Source organism: Equus przewalskii, chromosome 20 (genome assembly GCF_037783145.1).
Source record: "Equus przewalskii isolate Varuska chromosome 20, EquPr2, whole genome shotgun sequence".
Classification (NCBI taxonomy): domain Eukaryota; kingdom Metazoa; phylum Chordata; class Mammalia; order Perissodactyla; family Equidae; genus Equus; species Equus przewalskii.
This window is the reverse complement of record NC_091850.1, coordinates 13,436,636-13,462,252: the sequence shown is the minus strand read 5'-3', so window position 1 is coordinate 13,462,252 and position 25,617 is coordinate 13,436,636. Positions and strand designations below refer to the sequence as shown.

At 37.7% G+C, this 25,617-nt stretch overlaps 1 protein-coding gene across 25 annotated transcripts in view; it reads right to left on the bottom strand.

Moving 5' to 3' along the window:
• Positions 1 to 25,617, bottom strand: part of PDE4D (phosphodiesterase 4D) — a 1,369,870-nt gene that overhangs the window by 250,327 nt on the left and 1,093,926 nt on the right. Inside the window, exon 1 of one of the 25 annotated variants that reach the window (XM_008514495.2) lies at positions 15,639 to 16,470. The exons of the other annotated variants lie outside the window; for them this stretch is intronic. Coding sequence (XP_008512717.1) covers positions 15,639 to 15,703 — 65 coding nt within the window. The 5' untranslated portion in view covers positions 15,704 to 16,470. Of the gene's footprint in view, positions 1 to 15,638; positions 16,471 to 25,617 lie in introns of those variants that run through there. 25 annotated transcript variants of the gene reach the window in all.

Below are 25,617 nucleotides of genomic sequence, written 5' to 3'. Positions count from 1 at the left end.
TCTAACTATTCCTCCTCTTAGTCAGAACTCACATATTACAAGAACTCTTTCCTTCTCCTGATCAGTATGAATGAATTTATTCAGGATACTATACCAAACCAGCCACTGCTAGGATTCAGACCAAATTCTATAGAAGTTTTCACGGCTTTAACTTCCTTTCCCACTGAACTTTACAGGCAATCACAAGCTTCAACATGAACTGATATGCAAGATATTACCTTTCCTCTTATCTGAGCACCTGAATCTACTCTGTCATAGCCGGAACAGACTGTCACCCATTTAAAAAAATTGTCCTGAGAGGTTTTTTGCTGTTCAAATAGGGTCATATTCTAAATTAATGAATATAGAAAGTCAAGGAAGACTTTAAGGCAAATTTTTATCCAGGAATATTTCAGAAGACACTAAGGTATTCATTTGGTATTCCATTAAGTCCTGCCTTGAAGGATAGAGCCTCTTTGTGAATTTGAAAGTCACAGGGTGGGTTACACCTATGCCATATTTTGGAAGCAAGGGAGTGAACATAAAATTCCTAAAGCGACTGGCACCGAGGGAATCTGGTACTTTAATTTAAATATTGTGAGAAGCCCAGGCTTGCATTTGTAGGTCTGTATTCTGTATTCTTTCCTTATCTCTTACGTACACATTCATTCATTAACACACAAATCCCATGAATTATGGAAACAAATGTGCTTGGTGCTTTGAGCAATTATCCAGCTTATTGAAGTAAATTATCTAAAACTTTTCTTTGTGTATTGGAAATTCAGGCACTTTTTGGCTATTAGAAAATGACACGTGGAATTTTAAACGAATGAACCTCTGTGCTTTATACACAAAATTACCAACCATTTACAAAAAAAGCCAAATCACCAACGGAACAAAACCAGAAGTGAAAAACAACAACTTCACAAGTTAGTTACTTAAGGGATGACCAAGGGCATAAAGCTCAGAGAAGGGGAGGTTCAAATGGGAAATTAATTTAAAATTTATTAAAATCTCATCAAGTTATAAACAAAATTCTTACAGTCTTTCTGGCTACAGGCTAAAGTTTATATAAAAGCTGTTTATGGAACTGTCCACAATATGTACTGAGGAGGCAGGATATACTAAATGGGTGGGTTCTGAAGTCAAACTGAGTTCAAAACTAGTGGTATAGAGCCAGAGCTGTTATAATTGCACAATACGCCAGAGGTCCAGATGTGTGACTGGGAATCATGTAATAATGTGGTTCACTGTGAAAGTCGGATGATAATTCAATATTCTGTTGGCAAACAGGTTTTCCATTGTTGTGTGGAGCCCTTATGTGGCAGTTGTCGTCCTTGAGGGCAAATCCTTGACACTGAACTACAGTAGGACACGAGTGCTATTTTCTTCTGATTCTCTACATGGAATCTGGCTTTGACAGTTCTTTGGAAAGTTTCCAGTAGATCCCTATTTGATGACACGGTCTTACTTAGATGAATGCAGGTATAGCCATGATTACACATTACGTTATAAGGGAATATTGCTGCACTCAACCATAGTAATAGTAAAATGAGTTTATTTAGGGAGCTGACAAACAAACCAGCAGCAGTTATTTGGGGAAAGAAGTTTATTTTCCTTATTAGTGAAACAGAGCCCTCAAACATTTTTCAAAATTTAACTAGAACTCATAAAAATAAAAGTCTCCTGGAGATTATCTGTAAAGACAGACATTTTGGTAATAAGTTAAATTATGTCAACTATTAATTTTATGAGTTATGTTTGTTTAAAATTCACTCCTTTCTAGCTATTTTTCTGATGTTCCCTTCTCATGTGCCCTTTCCATATATATATTAAAATTTCCTAGTTTATATAATTTATGTTTGAAAAGTGAAGGGATAAATATATCTAAATAAGAAAGAAATCTGTTGGTTTTAAGGTTTATTTAAACAAAATAAATTTAAATATTTAACTTGGCTGACACAGCCTTGTTAGGAAGTGATTTAAATAAACAATTTATTTAAAATGAAAATATCCCTCTAGCCCAAGGAAAATATTTTGGCCTAAAAAAATCAAATATTCCTGATTTATTTCATACCACCTCAGCCCAAATTCAAGTCGTGAGGTTTTTAAATTATTCTGTCACCACCGGATTTCTGAAAGTAACTGAAACACTTTTAAATTATAAATGTATTCTCTTATCAGGAACGTAATAAATATTCCAGGGATAGAAAAGTAGGTAAAACTAGAAATTCTCTGCCCCTCAGGAATATTTTAGAAAGTCACCGGACTGAAGATTTCAGGAAGATGAGGACTATATCTTTCATCCCTGTCTCTCTAACAGCCAGCAGGGGATCTGGGGCAGAAGCTGTCTAATAAACATTGTTAAAGGAAGCAATGAAAAACGCACCTTTATTTGGCAACTAATAGAAGAGCTACAGAAACAAAACTTTTCTTGAAGGACTGTTCATTTTAAGCTCGAGAATCAGATTAAATAGTCAAGTGGCTAGAAAATGTTTTTGTACGACAATAAAAACAGATCACTTTCTCTATGATTAAGAATCAGGCCTTAGTTTCTTAGCATTCCAAAATATTTACTCTAGAAGTGTGGTAAAGCTCAAAGCTAACTTAATAATGGGAAAAGTTCACAATATAAGCAGGGATGCTAACGCTGATTTGGGGGGTCAGGGGTCAACTCCATTTGTTAGAGCTCTAGGACAAGCTTGACTCTTGGGTTCAGCATCCCAGCTGTGGAATCTGCCTGATGTGACAGCTGTCTTGGGTTTCGAAATACTCGCAGTGAGCTGGAGTGAGCCCAAAGTGGTGGTCTCAGTACTTATCTCCAGCAGGTCTCTCAGCTGCACAGAATCACTCCATTGATAGAGTCAGAAGGTCAGCCACGTAAGCTGGGTGATTAACATGTGCAATACGCTTAGCATTTTCATATGCACCGTTGATTACGAGTTGATGTACTGAGATAAGTCATTCAGGCAAGGAGAAAATCTTGAGAAAACTAGGAAGTGTAGATTCTAGAATGGGAGACACACAAGGGAATGAGGAGAAGTGCTGAGACCAGAATTACCAGTGGAGGTGGTAAACCAAGAGTGAAAGCCACAGGAAACAGGCAAAAATCCTCCCTGATAATTTAGAAACTCTACAAGTCCTTGCTACAGAGAATAAATTCTGTTTCCCCAACTCAGTACAATTCCTAGTAGAGTGCCATCTATTAAAAGAAAATGAGATGCAGGCCCAGTGGTGTAGTGGTTAAGTGTGCAAGCTCTGCTTCAATGGCCTGGGGTTCGCGGTTTCGGGTCCCAGGTGCAGACCTACACATCGCTCATCAAACCATGCCGTGGCTTGTAACATTTTCTTTGTAATGTAGAACAACTCACTGTTCTTCTCTCCTCATGCAACGGACAGATGTCGAATGCTGATGATGGAACAGGCATCACGTGCTGGCACAGGGGTGCAAAGATGAACTAACCCAGTCTACCCTTCAACACGCTCACTGTCTGAGAGGAGAGGCAGGTGAGACAGACAATTGTGGCAATGCTTCAGGAGCTTTAATAGGGAAATGTACAGGGCTCACAAGAACACAGAGAAGGGAGTTTTAATTCTGCATAGGGAAGTCTAGGAAGGCTTCTGAGGACAAAGGCCCATCCAAGCAACAGAGTTTGGACACTAAAATGTATTCAAACAATTATTGTAAATTGATATCAGTTTTAAGTGCTCATATAATCCCGTATACCAAATTATAATTTACAATTATCACATTTAATTTTCACCCTGAATTTATATTTCAAACAAAAGCTTGCTTAAATAACTATACATCAGTGAGAATTTATGAATTATGTACATACATCCCATCAACATGGGATGAACTCTCAAACATCATTTTGCAGGGGAAAAAAACCAATCAGACACAAAATAGTACATACTGTATTATTACTTTTATATAAAATTCAAAAGCAGAAAATAATAGTGTGTGATTTTTCTTTTACTGAGGAAGATTGTCCCTGAGCTAACATCTGTGCCAATCTTCCTCTATTTTGTACGTGGGTTGCTGCCACAGCATGGCCACTGACGAGTGGTGCAGGTCCGTGCCTGGAACCAAACCCAGGTCGCCAAAGAGAAGTGCACCGCACTTAACCACTAGACCATGGGACCAGCCCCAGTAATGTGTGATTTTTGAAATCAGGATAGTTACATTTGGTGAGGATGGGCAGTAGCTTAAAGTGGCACAAAGGTGGCTTTAGAGTTGCTGGTAGGATTATTTTCAATCTGGGTGGCAATTATAGTGGTGGCTGTTGATAATTACATTACTAATTTTTTTTTGTTTTTTTGGTTTGAAACATCCAAAAGGAGTTTTCATAGTTTACAATATTCACAAAATATGTTCTTCATAGGTGATGAATTACCAAAATTTTCTAAAGATTACACACACACATTTGTATGTATGTATGTATAAATCCTGTTTTTGTTACAACAGCTTGACTTAGATGCAAATTTAACGGCAGAGTTTAGACAGAAAGAATTATTAGGAGATCACTAGGGCCGCTTAAAGGGTAAGCAGCCACATTACGCCCTCTTTTCTCTTGTGAATATTACTAGTTGATAGCAGCACTTTTTCTCTTCAAGCCCCAAGGCAACTCCCAGTATTTGATTCCATGTGACTATTAGTAATTGACCACAGATGAAAAAGATTAACCATCTTGGTTCTAAACAATGGGACTATCGAATTCTTTTGTTATTTGCATGAGAAAGACTTTATATTTACGGAGAAATTTCACATATATTTCTAGGTACGGACATAATTTCATATATTTACATATGTTTGTAAAATGATTTTCCCAATTATAATAACATCTTTATAAAGGCATGTTTGCTAAGGGCTAACATGTTTGCTTTTTGTGTTTTATATTACATAGAAACACTTATTGCTTCACACACAATTAAACTCAATTTTAACAACAGGACTCAGATAAACAATTGGGACTAGTTTTTCCAAGCAAGAGACTCAGAGAATCTTTAGTGGTCCAATTTTTCCCCCTCAGGTGGTAAACTGCACCCTTGATCATAGCTTTTAACCCAATGTACAGTTAATTATAGCAAAGTAATGCTTTTACACATTTTCATTGGTAACTACACATAATAAAATAAGTAGACAGCAGAGACTATGGAATGCTAATTGCTGCTCTCACTACACTACTGCCTTCTCTACATTTCTAGCCCCTACACCTTACAGCTCACCTAAAGAGGCACTCCAGGCCACAGGAAGAGATCTTCTAACCAGATCTCATTTTTTTGCCTGTTGTCTTTCTAGAAACAGATGGAGAAGGAGGCTTAAGCCCTTTGTGCTGAGATAGGATGGCAGGTAAACTAAACAGGAGTCCCACCGAGTCTGGAGCCTCGTAAGCAGGATGAGACTCAGGCTCTGGAAATAACAGTCTCTGAATTACACAACCAAGAATGCTACAGGAGTCTATGGCCACACCAGCCTGTGTGTGCCGACTGCCTCCAGAAGAATGTGAGGAGCAGGGCATCAGGAGAGGTGGGGAGTCCTGGCAGTGAGAGCACAGTGAGACTGAACCACCAGGCAGCCCCACGTGGGAAGGGTACATGGAGAAAATCTTTACACAGAGGCACGCAGGGACAATGCCCTTCCTTTCAGATTAAATGCCTGCCTAGGACTGTACCCCTAGAGGATCCTGACCAATTTTTCAACAACTAAATCAGAGATATTACAGCTTCCAATTAACCCCTTCTTATTCTGCCTTAGAAATGATACATATATATATATATATTAATATGTCAAATCAGCTAATTAACTTAAAGTCGTTAGTCCAATGGCTGACTCCCTGTGAGTGCCTAGGAAATGTTGGCTTGTATTATGCATTTTTGAGTTTGTATATTAGTATGACTTTTTAAATAATCAAGAACTATAAATGTGAAAACTGATTCAGTCTTTAAGGCCTTCTTTTCCGTAAGGTGGTCTTCTTGGGCACATCTCAGAAATGAGCATATATACAAAGCTAGGGATTCTGGGTAAACCACATTAACACCGTGATTCAAAAATATAAACTTCTGTTCAGGTGGGTCAAAAAAGTAAACATGTGGGAGCCAGCCCCGTTGCCTAGTGGTTCAGTTCAGCACGCTGTGCTTTGGTGGCCTGGGTTCAGTTCCCAGGCACATACCTACACCACTCAGCAGCAGCCATGCTGTGGTGGTGACCCACATACAAAATAGAGGAAGATTTCCACAGATGTATGCTCAGGGCGAATCTTCCTCAAGCAAAAAGAGGAAGCTTGGCAAACAGATGTTAGCTCAGGGTGAATCTTTCTCACCAAAAAAAAAAAAAAAAAAAAAAGAATGTGAATCCGTGAAATTCTCTTACTTGCCATGCAATCTTGCGTAAGTCAGTTTATTTTACTAGGCCTCAGTTTCCTCACCTATAAAATGAGGAATAATAATGATGGGTGCCTCACAGGATGTGTGATGAGCATCTAATGGGATAATTCTTGTCAAGTGCCCAGCATAGTCCTTGCCACATAGCCCACACTCAGTCAATAGGAGTTACTGTTATTTTTATTTCTGTGAGGACTATATCGGGAGAACAGAGAGGAATGAAGTTAGAATTTCAAGACGTGAATTTTAGCTACTTAACTAGCTATGTGACTTCTAAAAAATTGAATAATCAGAGTTCAGTTGTCTGGGGAGGACTCTGGTCAAAACAATGTCTTGAATTTCCTTTTGGAGAGTGCTGAGGCCTCAACCTCAACACCTCTCTGTACATAATCCTCCAATCTAATTTTTTGCGAAGTTATGACAGAATTATCATGGTATTAGTTAACTTCACAGACGTAAGTTTAAGAATTACATTAAAGTTCCATACAAATTATAACAGAACTGCTTTCACACATTTGCCTGATAGACTAAATTTTAGCTCCCCATTTGACCCCAAACTTCATTTTGGGGTTTTAAAAAACATTTCTCTAACAAAACCACATAAGCTTTGGCATTATTTCTAACAACTTTTCTTGACCCTACTTCACTAGAAATGTTAAAGAGTAGCAAAACTTTTCCACTTCCAAAACGGGGTCGGGTGGGGAGAATTAGATTATAGGTTATTACGTGTGGTCCCTTTCATTTCAAAGATTTTATGGTTCCGTTCACTGATCAAATGCCAGAGAGGAAGAAGACAGTGCGATTTATAGTCTGACGGGGGGAGTCGGTCAATAAACTGAACGCGTCAAGAACTAGTTACATCTCTAAAGAACCGAGCTGTGTCAAAGTCCATTTTCTATTTCTCAGTACATTTCTATGGTCTATGGTCGGGCTTGTATGGAAATCTCGAGAAAGAAGGCAGACATATACAAAAGGTAGACATGTTCTTGAGATGCGCAAGGTTAGAAGGAGAAACTTGAACAATCCAGGATAGGAAGGAGAGGGGTAAATAGCAGCCTGCTGACTACTTTTTGGAATACCCTGAGGCAGAACCATGTGTGGCCGAAGCAGCTGAGAAAATGAGGAAAATCAAATAAAGTAAGAACAAGAACAATAGCTATAAAAACAAATGTGGGATTTAGAATTAGACCACAGGTTTACTTCAGAACTGTGATTTACAAGCGGTGTAACTTCAGTTCTACCTCATACTGTGGTTTTGAAGACAAAAAGAGCTAAATCATGTACAGTACCATGTCCCATGTCTGACAAACAGCAGATGCTCAAAGCATCGTAGCTTTCATCGTTACAACCGTTACTACTTCCACTATCGTTGCAGACTTAGGAGCTGCTGCCCTACCTAGCTGGCTATCCAGTTGCGAATCAGTTACCTGCTGTTCCATGACAAAGTGGTCGTATCTGAAGAAATATTACAGCAGTGGCTCGTTCCCCTGCTAGAATGCCATTGGTTAAAAGTGGACACATTTTGCATTCATTTATCCCAACTGAAACAGTTATCGGTCCTATAAATTCCATGACACAAGAAAAAATTCTGTGCCGCATTGCAATGGAATGAAATCACGGATGTTAAGAATTATTGTTTTCTGTATTCCATACATACATGAATATTTCATGCATATTAATTAAAAGGAGTTGAATTTCTCATCTTGGATGTATTTTAAATGGGAAGGAGAATTAGCTACAATGGGAATACTCTTCTGTGTGAAGCCTAAAAACAATTACACATTGAAATGATATTTTATGAAGCATTTCTTTTAACAAGTCACACTGGTGCCAACTACTTTACGATTCAAAATGAATATTTTGCAATATGAAATGAAAAAAACCACAAAGTCACTTACTAGCAGTTTTCAAATGTCATGAACTAGAATCTACTTATCTATTGGTTCACTCTCCCTACATCCACTGATAACTAAGAAGAAATGGGTTAAAATTTAAGCAAGGGAGATTAGTATTAGATATAAACAAAGCTTAACTCTGTGGGTTGTAAACCATTAGGACCATTTCTCGTAAGGAAGCTTTGGGAGCTGCAATCTATACCTGGTTTCTAGTTTTCTGATTTCTTGTTCTTCCTCATACGTAGCAGAGAAATGGAAAGATTTGCCATTGACTCCCTTTACCCTCTGCCCGAAGTTCTTAAAGCTGAGATGAGGGGTAAAAAAATGCCTTCTACAGTCAAGTCCATTTGTGGCAGCTTTTGCCCAGAAGGTGGCAGTGTGATTAAACAGGGTAGGGTGCTAGATGGTGGATGTCTGGTTCAAAATGGGATGGGGTTCTTCCATATTGGCCTCCCCTCTGATCTTCCCTCCAACATCTCTAGCCATACTTCTTCAGCTCTCCCCACAATCTTTCTCTTATTTTTTTCTAACTTTTATTCTGAAGACTAGTTTAGCTTAGCTTCCCCAATCACATCCTCGCCCATCACCCAGGATCTTCCTGGGAGAGCCAACCCCCTTAGAAGGCTGAGGGTGGATAATAATATATATAATTTATATTTCCCTTGTGATGCTAAGAAACTGCATCCCTAAGTTCTGGGATCCTGCCTATTCTCCATTCTTTTGAAGTACATCCTACTTTAGGCCACACTTGACCACAGAGTGAGGCATTTTGAGAGCTGAGACATATCGCAGGCACAGTCTCCCACCAGTTATCTTTACATGGTTACCCTTACTAGTACCTTACCTAGGCCCACTTCTTTGTGCCCCTTGGTACCTCAGCCCCTTCTGTACACCCTGATCTCTGGAGAGACTTAGTGCTTTTGGCAAGAGTATAACTTACTTCTACTATCCATTTTCCAACATATCCTCAACCTCTGTTTTATCTCTTGAGAAGTTGGATAATCTCTGGAAGGGCTCCTACGAAAATCTAGGTTGGCTTTTAATTAAGACTATGCCTTCTTTGTGACTGTATTTCTCACCAATCTACTTAATAGCTCCCACGTCCCATTCCTGTTACCTTTATGCAGGTTTTAACAATTCTATATGTTAAGCATTACTACTATTCAGAATATTTATACATATCTCTCAGGCATCTTTCCCTAAGGAAAACCTCCTTGAAGACCTCATTAACATTCTTCCTCTGCAGCTTCATCTTAGAATCTACTTTCTCAATCTTGCTAGTGACAGTTGGGTGGATCCATGACTAACCATTCCTATACCCATGGTTACGTTCACATCCTCATTCCTTCTGATTTAATAAAATTCACTATACGATTGGAACGACTGATAGAGGGACTAATAAGTAGGGTATTCCTTTACTTCTGCTGAAATGCAAGTTTTAGTGATGGGGCCAAAACCATGGTGTGCCCCAAATCAACAGGCAGAAGTATTTGAACTGTTGTATTTGAACTTCCCAAAAAGTTTAATTACTAGCAAGTTTATCCCAGTCCACACAGGGACTCAGAAAACACAAATAACTCTCCAGTGGTAGGGCAGCAATACAGAGAGCAGAACTATAAAGGATCTTAGTAGTTTATTAGATTAGTGGTTTTCAAACAATAGTCCTTGGACCCCTAGAGCCCTTTAGAGGTACTGCAAGGAGAAGGATTGGGTTTGGGCTGAAGATAAAGGTGCAAATTCAGTGGTTATTTTATTGTTATATGCATGTTTATATATTTTTACTTATAATTTCATACATATGTATGTCTTAAAAATTTTCTCTCTATATGTCAAATATATCTATAATTTTAAATCTTTCATATATACTCATTTATATTAGCATTTGACTTGTAAAAAGTGTTGAAAAATATTGAAAAAATATGTTTGAAATTCACTGGTCTAGCTCACTCGTTTATTTTACAAGTGAGTAAACCTGGCTAGGGAGGAACCAGGTGGCATCTTCAGGGACACAAAGCAAGCGAGATGTAGAGTGGACAAGGGGCTTTTTCAGAGAATCTTATAATTTATGACTTTAAAGAGTACCCCTATCTGTGATCCACTCTGTGCTTTCCTCCTTACGTTTTAAATAATACTCAAGGTATCTTGATCACTTCCAAAAGCTGTGTATCTCCAGGTCTATTATATAACAGATGTGATACACACTTAGGTAATAGGATCAAAAAAGTTTATCACATGGTCAAAACTCTGAAGCAAACTTGAAAGTAGTCAATTACCTAAGCCAAGTCACAATGTATATTGGAAAGGCAGAGCATGCAAAGTTCATTTGTTTCCCCTTTAGAAAAGCTTCTAAGATAAAAGAGGAAAGGAAACTTTGTACCATTTTTAAAGCGGACTTAAAGCAGTATGAAACTTCATACACAGTCTGAGACAGAATTTGTTTCTAAACTGAAGCCTTACAGAGCTTGCAGAGAACATCGTAAAACCTGTTAACATAATTAAAAAGATGATCTATTCAAACCTGGGAGGTGTTGACCTTTTGCTCCTCGTTTCTCTACAATGGGGACTGGATGACCTTATTTGCTACCAGTAGAGAATATACTGGCCTAGAGACTGTAACTACAAGAGTCTTTCAAACAGTCATTTTCAACACCCATCAGCCCAAAACTTCATAGGCTCTCACACCTCTAAAAAGTCAACTTTCAATGTATTTCTTCAATCGCCCAATATGTAACCAAGTATTTCACTGCATTTAGATATATTCACAAAATAGACAGTTTTACAGTCATTAAAAACGGTAATTTTATAGATAGTAGAGAGAGGCAAGATGTTGAAGTAAAAGGAGCATTGTCCTTGGAGCAGACTGGCTTGAGCGCTTTTTTTTTTTTTCTTGAGGAAGATTAGCCCTGAGCTAACATCTGCTGCCAATCCTCCTCTTTTTGCTGAGGAAGACTGGCCCTGAGCTAACATCCGTGCCCATCTTCCTCTACTTTATAAGTGGGATGCCTGCCACAACATGTCTTGCCATGCAGTGCCATGTCCGCACCCGGGATCCGAACTGGCGAACCCCGGGTCGCCGAAGCGGAACGTGCAAACTTAACCGCTGCGCCACCACCGGACCGGCCCAAGGCTTGAGCTCTAATTCCAGCCTCCCCTGGCAGTTAAATGGCCTTGCCCAAATTATTTCATCTCTTAGGCTCATTTCCTCGTCTGGAAAATGTGGACTAACCACTCCTTTAATGTTACTATAAGAACTTAACAAGACATTGTATGTAAAATTCTCCACAGAATTCTCATTCACAAAGACACTCAATAAAATGAAAGCTAGAAGTATTATTATTAGAAAAGTAGAAAATGCTAACGTGTAAATGAAGAGTCAGAGCACAGAAATAGTATTTACAACTGTTCAAGATATGTAAGTTAAGTAAAAAGTGAAAACAGTTGAGGATGGGAAAGTGGGGGTTATGAGTAATTTTCCCTCCAAAACGTTACATCTTTTTTATTCTCAATTATAAAACTAGTAGTTTTAGTCTAATTAATGCTTTTCACTGTGATCATGAGGCCAAAATAAGAATTCTTAGCCAGGCTGAATTTTTATAACGTTAGGAAGAGAAAGTTAATAGAACAAAGCAATCATTTAGTGATCTGAGCGGCACTGCTATTCAGAAATCTGTATTTGCTCAGTATTGAAATGCTTACTCACCATATTTTGGACGCTGAGCAAATTGTTGTTTATCAGATATATAGATATCTACACATATAAAGATGAGCTTGCTAGGGCACATGGTAGTTATATTATTAAGATATTTAAAATTTCATGTATAATACTTGCTTGAAGAAAAAATTCATACAACAGAGAAAAACAGTGATAAGAAGAAAGTCTACCCTGCCTTCATTCCCGCCATTTTACCCTAAAAGGTAACCACTGCCAAAGACCTGAAACAGAGCCTTCCAGACTTTTTTTCTTATGTCTATAAACCTAAGAATAATTTTTACATATTTAATAATCTGTTTCAAAATTTGCTTTATAAAAAAGTCCACAGCTATATTTTAGACAGTAGCATCTCTTTTTCCCAGATTACATAATGAACAATCTTAACTATAACAAGCATATGCCAAATAATGAATGTTTGACAGCAGAAAAGAACAAAGTCCAGTTTTATTGACTATAGTTCTCTTTATATCTATATTTGGTAGGCGAATTATTTTTTACTTAAATTAAACTATATTATATAAGTCTTAGATTAATGAGAATTACCCTTGGGATATGTTTGTAAATGGTAAAATGCTATAATATCATAATACTATTATAAGATATAATTGCTGACTAAATCTGAATTCAAGACATGTAAAATTCAAATATTCATGGAAATGTAACTGCCTCATCTTTTTCTTACATAGAATTTAAAGGTGGGCTATTCTTACTGAAACGATTGAAATAGAAAGGCAACTGATGTCCCAATCAATGAGTTTGCTAATTTTATTAACTTTAGGAGTATAAGAAAATACATATATTAAGTATTCTCAATTTCACGCAGATTTTGAAAGGAATACTACAGGATAAATACCATGATCACATTCTACTAGAACCTGGCACACAGTAGGTACTCAACAAATACCTGCCGAATAAATAAAAACAACCTAGTATGTATCCTTATAATATAATACTTTAAATTTGTGACACCAATATTACAAAGAAACAGATTAATTTCCAGATTATTTTTATTTCACTTTTTTGAAATTCATAAAATTTTACCTATAAGTAAGGCTTGTCCTTTAAGTAGATGAATTAAGAGAAGGGTATACAATTTTATTAGGAGTTTGCCATGAAATCCCTTTTTAAAATGTGAATATCTCATAGGGATTTAATCAGGGCTATAAATGAGGTAGTGTGGATTGCTTTTTATGGCACTGCTTGGAGAGAAATAGGAAAAAGTAAAGGAAAAGTAATCTGAAGCATTGGATTCTTGCAGAAGGCAGTTAGCAAACTTCCAAAGGTAGCGTTTGGTTTGGAGGCAATCGAGGAGAAAACAGGTTTAGAGAAAGTAGGTCATGGAACAGAAAATAGATTTACATAAGCAGAATTAAGATGGTAAAGCCAAAAGATGGGTCCCCAAGAACAAAATATTCTCAAGGGCAGAATGAAATAAAACCATCTGCAAAAGGGATAAATGGTAATTCAGCAGGTCTCTCGGGGGAAGTCAACTGTTAAGAGGAAGAAGTAAGCTTTGGCTTTTGAAAAGGAATGGGGGTGGGGGCGGGGGTGAGAAGTCAGAATAGAAAAGCTGGTTAAAAGACCTTGCCCGGCAGGGCTCTGGGGCCTGTATGTGCATAGGCACAGGGAGAGAAGGCACTGCTTTTCTTTCATAATCAAGGAAATATAAATAAGTGTGTGTACGTATACACATACACAGTATATTTTCTCTATAAACCCAATTTATAATCTACATAGACTCTACCACATATAAATAAATAAATAAATTTGTGTGTATAGTATTTGAATGATAAAAGGGATAACAAAATGGTTAAACTGTAATTACAGCAATTATGACCTAAGGTCAAAAGCTTTTGAAGCAGCAGTGATATACCCAAGCATTTATATTATTGATAAGTCAGACGTAAGATTAATAACTGGAGAGGTTTCCATGGTGGGCAGTTAAATCTAGGAAGCATTAGCATAGAGAAAGACATTTATTTCTTACACAAAAACCATTTTGACCCCAACTCTATGTAAGCTATTTAAAAGTAAACGCAACAATATACATATGCACAAATCTTTTTAAAAATAGATATTGAATTGTGGACCTATTTATTTATGAAAATCCCTTATAGAATTTAGAACAATAAAATAGTTGTGGAAAAAATAGACTATGACAATCTCAGAGGAGTAAAGGGTGCCAATGTGACTAGTCACCTGAAATGAATTATTGCCGACTGAACTCTAAATCTGGAAAATACGTCTACTGGCAGTTTAGGAAAAAAGAGAAATAGGTTGGTTAAATACTATTTATTCAAGTATCAGGTTCTGTTTTCACACAGGCAGGATAGAAATCACAAATGAATAAAATTTACTTATTTTATAATTCTGATTACTCATTTATATTAGAGATTTATGTTAGCTATGGTAATTAATAAAAGGATTCTAAGTATTCCTCCTTATTTATTGTTTGGCATAAAAGAAGCCTACAAATTTATTTGCAGATGCAAACATTTCTTTAAATAAACTCAAAGTAGAATTTATTGCATGTATTCTGAGGAATCATGAGAGACATAAGAGACAAAATCTGCACCTATAGGTTGTTAAAACTCACAGAAATACTACAAAAGCGGCAATTCTTGATTCTAGTCCACCATAAAACTCTAGTATAATAACAGCAAATGCTAACCCAACCACATAAACGTGGGCTGAATTCCTTACGCAAATAATTTAAGCACTTAGATTTGTGTTTGCCTGCTCATGTAATAATGTATATATATTTCCCCTGCCTGCTTCCATCCTATCCCCAGGTACTTGCCCTGAATCATTGCTTTTATTTCCCCTATCTGAAGCATCATTATTTCCATTTCAAAGAGGTGAGCTTAGTTATTGATTTACAATCAATTGCTAACATAAACAAAATAAAATTAACCTCTGAAATAGCCATAAGTATTTTGTAAATACCTATTTTAGACACAAAAGTTACTTTACTGGGAAAATATTCCTTGAGGGCCATATGCCTATGTGCATGTTACATCAATAATGGGGAAACAGTAGAACGAAATACTAGAATAAATTGAAATTAACATACTTTTTATTGGGATGAAACACTAAAATCACCAAAAAATGTAACTACTAGGAAACATTGACAAAATAAAACCTAGGAGATGACTAAATGATAAGCAACTTAATACACATTTAGCCACATAGTTAAATTCAAGTTGGTCATATGATCAAAATAGATACCATTATTAATTTCTCCAAGACATCTGTGCTAAAAGCCCAAATATTCCTTCTAAAGACGCTGGCAAAGACTGTCCACTACCAGCCTGCTTGCAGCAGGCAAGCAAGATGAGAAAACAAGCAAGAAATCAGACAGTGAAAAGTGACAAGTTTTCATTTTCTAAACTCCCAACATATTTTCAAGTTTCTTCCTGCTCCAAAAACTGTCACCAGATGAATTACTATAGTCCACATGGAGTTCAAAGAAAGTGTGAGCACCTCTGTTTTTGAGCAGACAAAATTGAGATAAAAGAGAATGAAAGCGTCACCACCACTGTGCTCTTTCTTACAAAGCCTTAACGTCACACCTAACCCTAGAACCTCAACAGTAATTCTAAATACTCAAGTATTACGTCAATCCTAAAAGGAAAGAAGGGGAGAAGCATGAGAGAAAAGCACGTTACCAGGCTGCCTCTGTCGTCCTCAGGGAACTCGTAGACCGGGATCTGGGCTTCACAATAATGCTCATTTTGGAAAAAGAAAAAACTCCTCAAGTATTCTAATTAATACATTTCAGCTGTCTTTCCACAAAGACGGTTTTAAATATACTCCATTTCCAAGGGAGGCTGCTTGAAGAAATCCAAATTTCCCGGAGTCCAACTCCGGCTCCCAGTCCAGAACATAGGGAAGCTTCTAAAACACAGGAGCTCTTTTCTCTTTCATCCTGAACTTACTCCAGCACTACTAGGCTGTTAGGAAGTGACAGTTTCTCCTCTGTTTTGCATTGCCAAGGGAGGAACTGAATTTTAAATCTATTCTTCATCTGGTCACAAGGGAAACCAACACAGTGGAAAAGCCATTTGATCTCGTCTCTTTTGCAATTCTCTAATAACAAGTTTAAAGGCTTCCAACACACAAAAAGTACTCAGGTAGAGAGAAAGGAAAAGAAAATGACTGCGAGGTCCTGTAACACCGGAGAGCTGTCAGGGAAGTTCCATTTCAGGGCGACCACAGGAAAACACTCTTCTCCAGGGAGCCAAGAAGTCAGCGAGGGAACAAAGCTCTCCGCACCTCAGTCAGAGCCCCAGTTTTACCTGTGAATGTAATTTCCCTTGTGTCCTCTGCTTAGAATCTGACTCCAAGCCTTTGTGAATGAGAACTATCATTCAATCGTGCCAGGCAGAAACTATTCCTCAAGGGCTGTGTGACGTCTGTAGGAAGGCAGTTCAAAACATCGTAGGGAAGTGAGAGAGGAAAAAAAAAAAAAAAACAGCGCCCAGCCGGCCGTCAATTGCTGAAAGTTACAAAGCTCGGGGGCAGACCAGCGCCAGAGACCAGGACTGTAAACCAGCGAACAAACAGAAGAGACTGAAGACTTCTCGAAACTTACCAAACCATTTCCTCCTCTGGAAAATGAGGTGTCTGTGTGTCTGTGTTATTCAGGGTAAGATTCCCTGAGCACCTTTATAAGGAACACACCCCTTTGCCAATGAGTTGTTTACCCTCCCTCCCCAAAAAAAATAAAAAATAAAAAAGTAATTTTCTCAAAGTCCAGGACTGAAAGCTAAAATTTCTTGTCAGGAGCAAAGTGGAGACGACTTGAGGACCCAGCAGCTGTTCATTTTGAGCATATTTAATGAAATGTCACGCTTTGGGGGTGGTTATAGAGACGCCGACTGCCTCTCAAAAATTCAATAGAGTGTAGCAGGCATCGTTGCATCATGTTGGGCTGGAATGTTTAAATTGAAAAATCTACGTATTATAGCTGGACAAGTGGCTACATGTACTGAAGATGTTCCCTTGCACAATGATTTCTAAACCTTATTTCTTTTTGAAAATCATATGCAAATTTCATTGATTTTTATATGCAAAGACTCTGGGTTGGCTAATTTAGAACAGCTCTTCAGTAAGGAATGAAATTCATATCATGTCATCTTAACATCTTTCATGACTGTGAAGACCAATCCCTGCCCCACCTCCTACATCCAAAATAAAAGCTGCTCTATTATTGCAGCCACGATCTAAGCTGATTCAAATTGCCCTGAAGAGAAGGCACTTTTGACCTCAGAGAATGTATATTCCTCTGGGTGTGCCAACCTCAGTGATTTTGCATATGAATTATCAAGTGAAAAGAATTTCAGCGCTCTGATTTCTTAAATGACATTAGTTAGGACGTTGGTTCTCTAGTCTGACGTGAATTTGGTATTTATTTAGCATTTGCAGGCAGGATGTTGGAGTGCAATTGTGACCCACCCAAAGGACTTGGAAAATTAATGTAGTAAGGCATCCCGCCAGAGGCTCTGGCTGCTTATTACAAAACCTTCCACTCCTCCCCTCGTCCCGCTTCAAGGTGCATTTGTGACTTAGTCCCCTCTCAGTGACCCCCAGGCCTTTTAAAGTAAATGCCAATAAATTGCTTTCCATATAGTTATCTTGTTAAGCTTTTTAGTTTTTCTATGATGCCTCAGGGACATTCACGCATTCTTGGCTCTGTCCCGTGTTTAGTGTGTTGCTGGCACTTTAAGGCAAGTTAACCAATCATATATTTTTAGAGATTCAATATTTGTGAGACTCATTTTTTGTCGGCGGAGGGGTGCTTATGGGAGGAAGTTTATCTTTTTTTCTCAAACTTGGAATTTTAATGTGGAAAAAGGAAGAAAAAAACAAAGTGAATAAAAGTAAGCAACTACTATTACGTCTTTGAAGCACTGTTCTTTTCCACCTAAGGTCTATCAGATACCTTCTGGTTGCCATTTCAACGAAGAAAATGACAATGATCACAGAATGTAATGTCTGAATGTTGTGTGTTAAACTCTCCTGAAATGATCAGCCCTGTGTCCTACCACCCTCCAGAAGGCCGTCTGTCCCAGTGACATTACTCAGCTCACCGCCAGCCCATCACTGTCACATACACATGAGGCTGGTGCTGCCCCCATGCTGTTCCTCACTTACCTGCTCCGTGTACCACGGATTCCAAGAATCTGCCTCTGAAAATCCTAACCTACATATTGGATGTCTCCTAAACACTGTCTAATAGTCCCATAATGACAAATGTATCATACCTGTCCCCAAAGAAAACAAGTTTAAGTGGGGAATCTGATAACATATGCAACCAACCACAATACTCAAAGCTTCTTGGATTGGTACGTCAAGGTTGCCATTACAGAAAAAGAAAGATACACAATAGTATCAAGCCACTGAGATTTAATTTTTCTTTTTAAAGATTGGCACCTGAGCGAACATCTGTCACTAATCTTGTTTGTTTTTTTGTTCCTTCTTCTCCTCAATGCCCCCCAGTTCATAGTTGTATATTCTAGTTGTAGGTCCTTCTGGTTCTGCTATGTGGGATGCTGCCTCAGCATGGCTTGATAAGCGGTACTAGGTCGGCGTCCAGGATCTGAACAGGCGCAACCCTGGGCCACCAAAGCAGAGCACGTGAACTTAACCACTTGGCCACGAGGCCGGCCCCAGAGGTTTAAATTTTTAATTTTGCTTCTACCCCTAATATTTAAGGTAGTGACAAAAATTTTTAAAATTTAATAGTATTTGTTCAATATTACAGTGTTTTCTTCATTCTAAGGCAATTTTTCACAGGAACATTTCTGAAATAATATTTTGTAATCCGAGTGTCACAAACTTTTTCCTCTGAAAAGCTTCTCAGAATGAGTAGATATGGCACTGCACATTCCTGGAGTGTATAAGTCTATGATGGTGTACAGGCTGACAAAGACACCTGAATCTAGGGAGACCAGACTTCAGACATCATGTGGCCCTTGTCTGCAGGGCTTTGGAGAACATGCATTTGATCCAGAAGCTTCTATTATTTCTAGTATTCCCTTCACAAACTGGATTATATAATGTATAGATGTCTATTTGGCTACCGTCACCACAACACTTCAATGGACTATGCCACAGATGTGTAAATTCATTGGGTCATCCATCTCTATACATTTTGTTGACTCCAACCACTATGTAGTAGTATGATGTTTCCTATACTTCAGTCATTTGGACAAAACCTCCACAAGTTTTGTCATGTTGGCATACCATCTCTACCACTACTTACCTGATATTTTCCATCACTGACAATTTTTTAAACTCAACATAAATTTAAAAGATAACTTTATATTTATTTGGTAAATGAGTTTGATATGTTGGTTACATTTTTTTCCCCCAAATACAAGTATTAATAGGAAAAAAGAGTCCAAATACCACCTAAAATCTTTCCCATACCACTAACGGTGCCCATGATACAATATGGGCAGTACTCAGGTGGACAGCATCAATTGCATAGACGTAGATTGTGAGCACCCTGAAATGTGATTTCCCCTTCTCTAGTCATTCAGTGGTGAGCATGATTTGCGAGACTAGTGACATTTATCAAGAACCAAGAATTAAACATGAAATGGTAACTGAAACCAATCGAATGAGGTGTTAAGGAATGATTTTACCATACATCCAAGTTTTCTCAGACATTATTATTTTGAAATATTCAGCCCACTTTCAGATCTTCTGTCTTCTGAGTAAAATCGTGTTTTCAGATAACAATAGATAATCTACACACTTTCTAATGCGTCATGAGCAGACTTTTGGGAACCATGTCATAAACTAACAGACTATTCAGACCTGTCAAAATTGCTTAAATTCAGGACTGCAGATAGACTAAATAATGTTTTAGGAAAAACAACCATGGAGCTGTAGTTTTCTTAGTTTCTTAGTATTGTACATTATACTCTACCATTAATAAGAACAATTCACTTGGAACTCTTGCAGCATTTCTTCATTATTGAGGAACAAGGTGGTATTTTTCTTATCTGGAGGGGAATTTCAAGCAGATTTTGAGCAGTTTCTCTTATCTTGTTATACTCTCTAGGTATACAACTGGTTTCAAGGACTTTCCTATGGGCACAAGCCTTCTTGGAGCTAAATTCCTTAATTCCTGAGAAGAAACTTAGAGTATTATATTTTGAAGGCTTCTGATCTTCAGGTTTCCTGTCTCTTTTGTAAAATATCAAGTTAGAATAATAATCATCATGATTTTGATGTAGTCTCACTTATTTAATTTTGCTTTTGTTGACTGTGCTTTTGGTGTCGTATCCAAAAAATCATTGCCGAGATCAAGGCAAGGAGCTTTTCTCAATCTTCTTCTATGAGTTTTACAGTTTCAGGCCTTATATGTAAGTCTTTAATCCATTTCAAGTTAATTTTTATGAGTGGTACGAGATAGGGGTCCAGTTTCACTCTTCTGCATGTGGCTGTCCAGTTTTCCCAACATCATTTATTGAGGAGACTGTCCTTTCCCCATTGTACATTCCTGGCTACTTTGTCATATATTAAATGACCATATATGTGAGGGTTTCTTTCTGGGCTCTGTATTCCATTCCATTGATCCATGAGTGTGTTTTTATCTCAATACCAAACTGTTTTGATTAGTTATAGCTTTGTAACAGAGTTTGAAATCAGGAAACGTGGTGCCTCCAGCTTTGTCCTTCTTTCTCAAGATTGCTTTGATGGGATCTTTTGTGGTTCCATACGAATTTTAGGAATGCCTTTTTTATTTATGTGAAAAATGCCATTGGAATTTTGATAGGTATTGCATTGAATCTTTACATCAAACTAAAATGCTTCTGCACAGCAAAGAAAAGCATCAACAAAATTCTTTTGGGTTCTGCACCCAATTCTAACATGTTGGGAAGGGGCTTCCCCGCACCAACAAGCAGTTCTGGGACACGAGCAGGGTGTCTGAGAATTCAATTTCAACTATCTACCAAGAGATAGTGTCAGGCTCCACAGGTTAAGTTCTCAGTCCCACAGGACTGCTCCCCTCGCCCTCCCATGCCACTGCCCCCGTCAGATACTGGGTGCAAGCCCAGGCTGTTGCCTGTGCTTCCAGCCTACTAGCTATAAATCAGAGGTTCCCACGACCCCCAACTTAGGTTGGATTAATTTGTTAAAGCAGTTCACAGAATTTAGAAAATCTATTTACTCACTAGATTATCAGTTTATTATTAAAAGGATATAACTCAGGAACAGCCAGAAGGAAAAGATGCATAGGGCGAGGTATGGGGAAAGACCACAGAGTGTCTATCCTCTCTCTCCCTATCTCCACACGTTCATGGTCTTGGGAATTGTTTTTAAGCCCTCTATCCATCAAAATTTCAGATTTTTGGGATATCTGGGATTAAACAATCTAAGTGCACTGCCCTTGTTTCTAATTTTCAGGTTCATGAACACTACGATGAGGGTATACATGACAATAGCACAAGTCTGTTACCTACAAAGAGTCATAAGGTCTTGAGCCATACTCGTAACATAGGTAATTCTTTGTTGTTACCTACACAACAGATGGCATTTTGATTGCCTCATTAGGTAATACCGGCTAACAAATGATCATTTTAAAAGGTAACAATACGTGACACCTCTGATAATGCATGGATATCAACATTTGTCAACAAATTACATGTTCTATTAAAAGGTGCAGAAAACTAGCTTTTAAAACTAGAATCAACATTTCTGCATGAGGTTAGTAAAGTTGACAGGAAATGCGTTCTATAATTGACTTTCAGAACTTTGCACTAGTTCAAAATATTGGATTTCAGAAAGAAACACTGTAGGGTTCAAATAAATTTCATATCTAATTTAAAATTTCATAAGTGCTGTTGCATTTCCTTTTTATTCTACCCCCCTTTTTCTCCCTCTTTCACTCTTTGTGCCCTTCTTTATTCTCCATTTCAATGCATCTTTGCAAATTTAACCTCATTTTTAATTAAATATTTAAATGTTATTAAAGAAATGCATGCAAATAGTTCATCAAACAGTGATGACAGTAGGATCCTCAAACTCCTGCACTGAACTCTGACCCCAGTTCATATATGACTCAAGAGATCCCTAGAAAGGTGATGGGCAGCTCTGCATTGTGGGGGATCAGAATTGGCCAGCCCAAGATGTGTCTCTTTGCCTTGCCTTGATTATTTTTAAGAACAAAAGACTCTGAAAGAAACTTTGACCTTCCCCCTAACTGCCTAAAAGAAATTTAAAATAAAGACCTGTCCCCAGGACAGGCCACCACTATAAATAACTCTGGGTATCCGGTGGACTGACAGGATCCTTGCTAAGCCCACTCCTGTCAGTGTTCTATTTACCAAACGTTTGCTTTTCTATTTCCATGTGAATTGGCTTCCTCCCCTTTGAAGCACCAGACTACAATCCAACATGGTCCTTTGTCTTTAGCTGAAGATGGTATATAAGATGAGAGCCTCTGCCATTTTGGCGACTTACTGTTTTCCTGGGTCTCTCCCATGTATATATGTTATAAAGCTTTGTTTGATTTTCTCCTGTTATTCTGTCTCATGTGAATTTAATTTGTAGCCCAGCCAGAAGGACCTAGTAGGTAGAGGAAATGTTCTTCCTCCACTACAGCATGCATGGGTGGGGCTTGTGCACTGGGAGCTTCACTATAGCGTGATCAGTTACCCAGCAGGCATTTTATTTGGTCTCCCTGACTGTCACTGTTCCTAAGATTTTTTTCCTCTGGAGTAGTTTGATTTTTCTAGAAATGTAAGTAAAACTGCCTGCTCATGTTCTGGTGTGAGCAGAGAAGGGAGCTGGAAATCTTACTGATCAGTTTGCAGATGGTCATTTAATCCGCCTGTTTGCACAGTTATTCCTCCATCTCTCCTCTGCCTATTATTCCAGAATCTCTCCTGGGGAGGGCTGTAGGGTACAATGACTTTACTGAAACAGGGTAAGGGCTTGTGGATAAGTGTACCTTACGTACTCTTTATACATTCTCTATTTTCGGAACCCATTCATCTTCCAAGGTGCTTTCTGGGGTACTGGGGGCAACTCAGCTTACTTCTCTGTAGTACTGAACCTTTATTTAGTTCAGTCATTGATTGTTTCTCCATCCACTTTTATCTTTATGCATCATGGCTTGGAATTACAAATATCTCCTAGTTTTCTCAAAGATGGAATGCACCTTTTTGTTTCTTGTACCAATTATTTATTCGAATGATGTTTTTATAGAAAAATTGGGTAGGAAGGTCTTACATATTTTTATCCACCATTTTAAAGCTAGAAATCTATAAATTTTACTTTAAAATAAAGGAATTGGCTATGTCTATCAAAGTCCAAGTATTTAAAAATTCTCTTTATCAAACGACTAAATATTTTGATCATCTATAAGTATAGATCAAGATCAAGTATTTTTTTTATTGTAGTAAATATACCTAATATAAAATTTACCATTATAACCTTCTTTAGTGTACAATTCAAGGGCATTAGGTACATTCACATTGCTGTGCAACCATCACCACCATCCATTTCCAGAACTTTCTTTTTTTTTCAACTTTTTTTTTTAAGATTGGCACCTGAGCTAACAACTGTTGCCAATCTTCTTTTTTTTTTCCTTCTTCTTCTCCCCAAAGCCCCCCAGTACATAGCTGTATATTGTAGTTGTGAGTGCCTCTGGTTGTGCTATGTGGGATGCCACAACAGCATGGCTTGATGAGTGGTGCTAGATCCGTGCCCAGGACCTGAACCATCAAAACCCTGGGCCACCAAAGCGAAGCATGCAAACTTAACCACTTGGCCATGGGGCTGCCCCTCCAGAACTTTCTTATTTTCCCAAACTGAAACTCAGTACCCATTGAACAGTAACGCCCCATTCTCCAGTCCTCTCAGCCCCTGACAACCACCATTTTACCTTCAGTTTTTATGAATTTTACTACTCTACATACCTCATATAACTAGAAGCAAGAAGATTAATTTCTTATTATATATAAATTCTTTAATGATAGAAATTATTTCTTAATAATCTTTGTATCTCTGAATTGCCTAGCACAGTGAACTGACCACTCTAGACACTAAATATCCACAGAATAAAGAAAATTAAATTTTAGCAGTAGATCTGGAATGTGATAGCCAGTCTTGTTCTCGATGTCTCATTCTTATAGAGAAAAACAAAGCATTAGGAACAAAAGGTTTGAGACAACCATTCTCACCTTGAGAAACCAATGTACTTGCTTTATTCATCATTGATTCTTTATAAAGTATTGCTTCCTATTATATAGACACAGACAAAGTCAAGAACAAAAATATCTGCCTTGACCCACATCTGGTGTATTTTCTTTTAAATCATCCCTTTAACTGTTATTTTCTTTAACTATATACAGATGTCCTCAGCACACATCCAGATTGGCCACACTATAATGTTAGTTCTGATTTCAGATTCACCATAGCCACTCATCAATCAAGTGGTTCCTAACTTTACCTATCTCAAGGCATAAAGCAATATTCTAAAATTAAATCATATTCACGAAATAATTTTTAAAAGATTTTTTGAAAGAAATAAAATAACTGGAAAAATCACATTGCCAAATGAATCCCTGTTTCTAATATTGTGAGATGAGTTGAGGTTTGCATTAAAATAGGATCTGGAAAATAATCTGTCAGAAATAAATGCAAACAGACTGTGTTTTAAGGATACCTGATGCAATCGACAGTGAAGAAAAATGATTTATTCTGAAGCAAACTTTCACTGGGCTCATTTTTTGTTTGGTAACATTTTTCCCTGCCTATGTTAAAAGTAATGGTAAAATAATCTGACCAACTCAAGTAATTTCCCCTTGATCACACATTACAAGTAAGTTCTAGTGAATGTCAAAGGGCTGCTCTTGGAGACAATGCCTAGTAATTACAGAGGGCATACAAAATCAGGCTAAAAGGTGGCCTTTGGGCTCAGAATGCCTGGGTACAAACTCAAATTCCCCTAATGACTACTTGTTTGATCTTGAACAAGTTAGTTAACCTTCTCTGAGCCTCAGTTTCCTCAGCTATAAAGTAGAGATAAAAACAGGATATTGTGAGGATTAAGTGAGAGATGTAAAACCTTTGCAAAGTGTTTGGCAGATAGTAAGGACGCAATAAATAATACTCACTATTAAAAATAAGTTTTATGAAAAGACAACCACCAATTGGGAGAAAATATTTGCAAATCATATATCCAACAAAGTGTTAATCTCCATAATATATAAAGAACTCACACAACTCAACAACAAAAAAACAAACAACCCAATCATATAATGGGCAGAGGATATGAAGAGACATTTCTCCAAAGAAGATATACAGATGGCCAACAGACACATGAAAAGATGCTCAACATCACTAATCATCAGGGAAATGCAAATCAAAACTACACTAAGATATCACCTTACACCCATTAGAATGGCTATAATAACCAAGACAAAAAATAGCAAATGTTCGAGAGGTTGTGGAGAAAAGGGAACCCTCATACACTGCTGGTGGGAATGCAAACTGGTGCAGCTATTTTGGAAAAGAGTATAGAGATTTCTAAAAAAAATTAAAAATAGAAATACCATATGGCCCAGCTCTCCCACTACTGGGTATTTATCCAAAGAACTTGAAATCAACAATTCAAAGAGACTT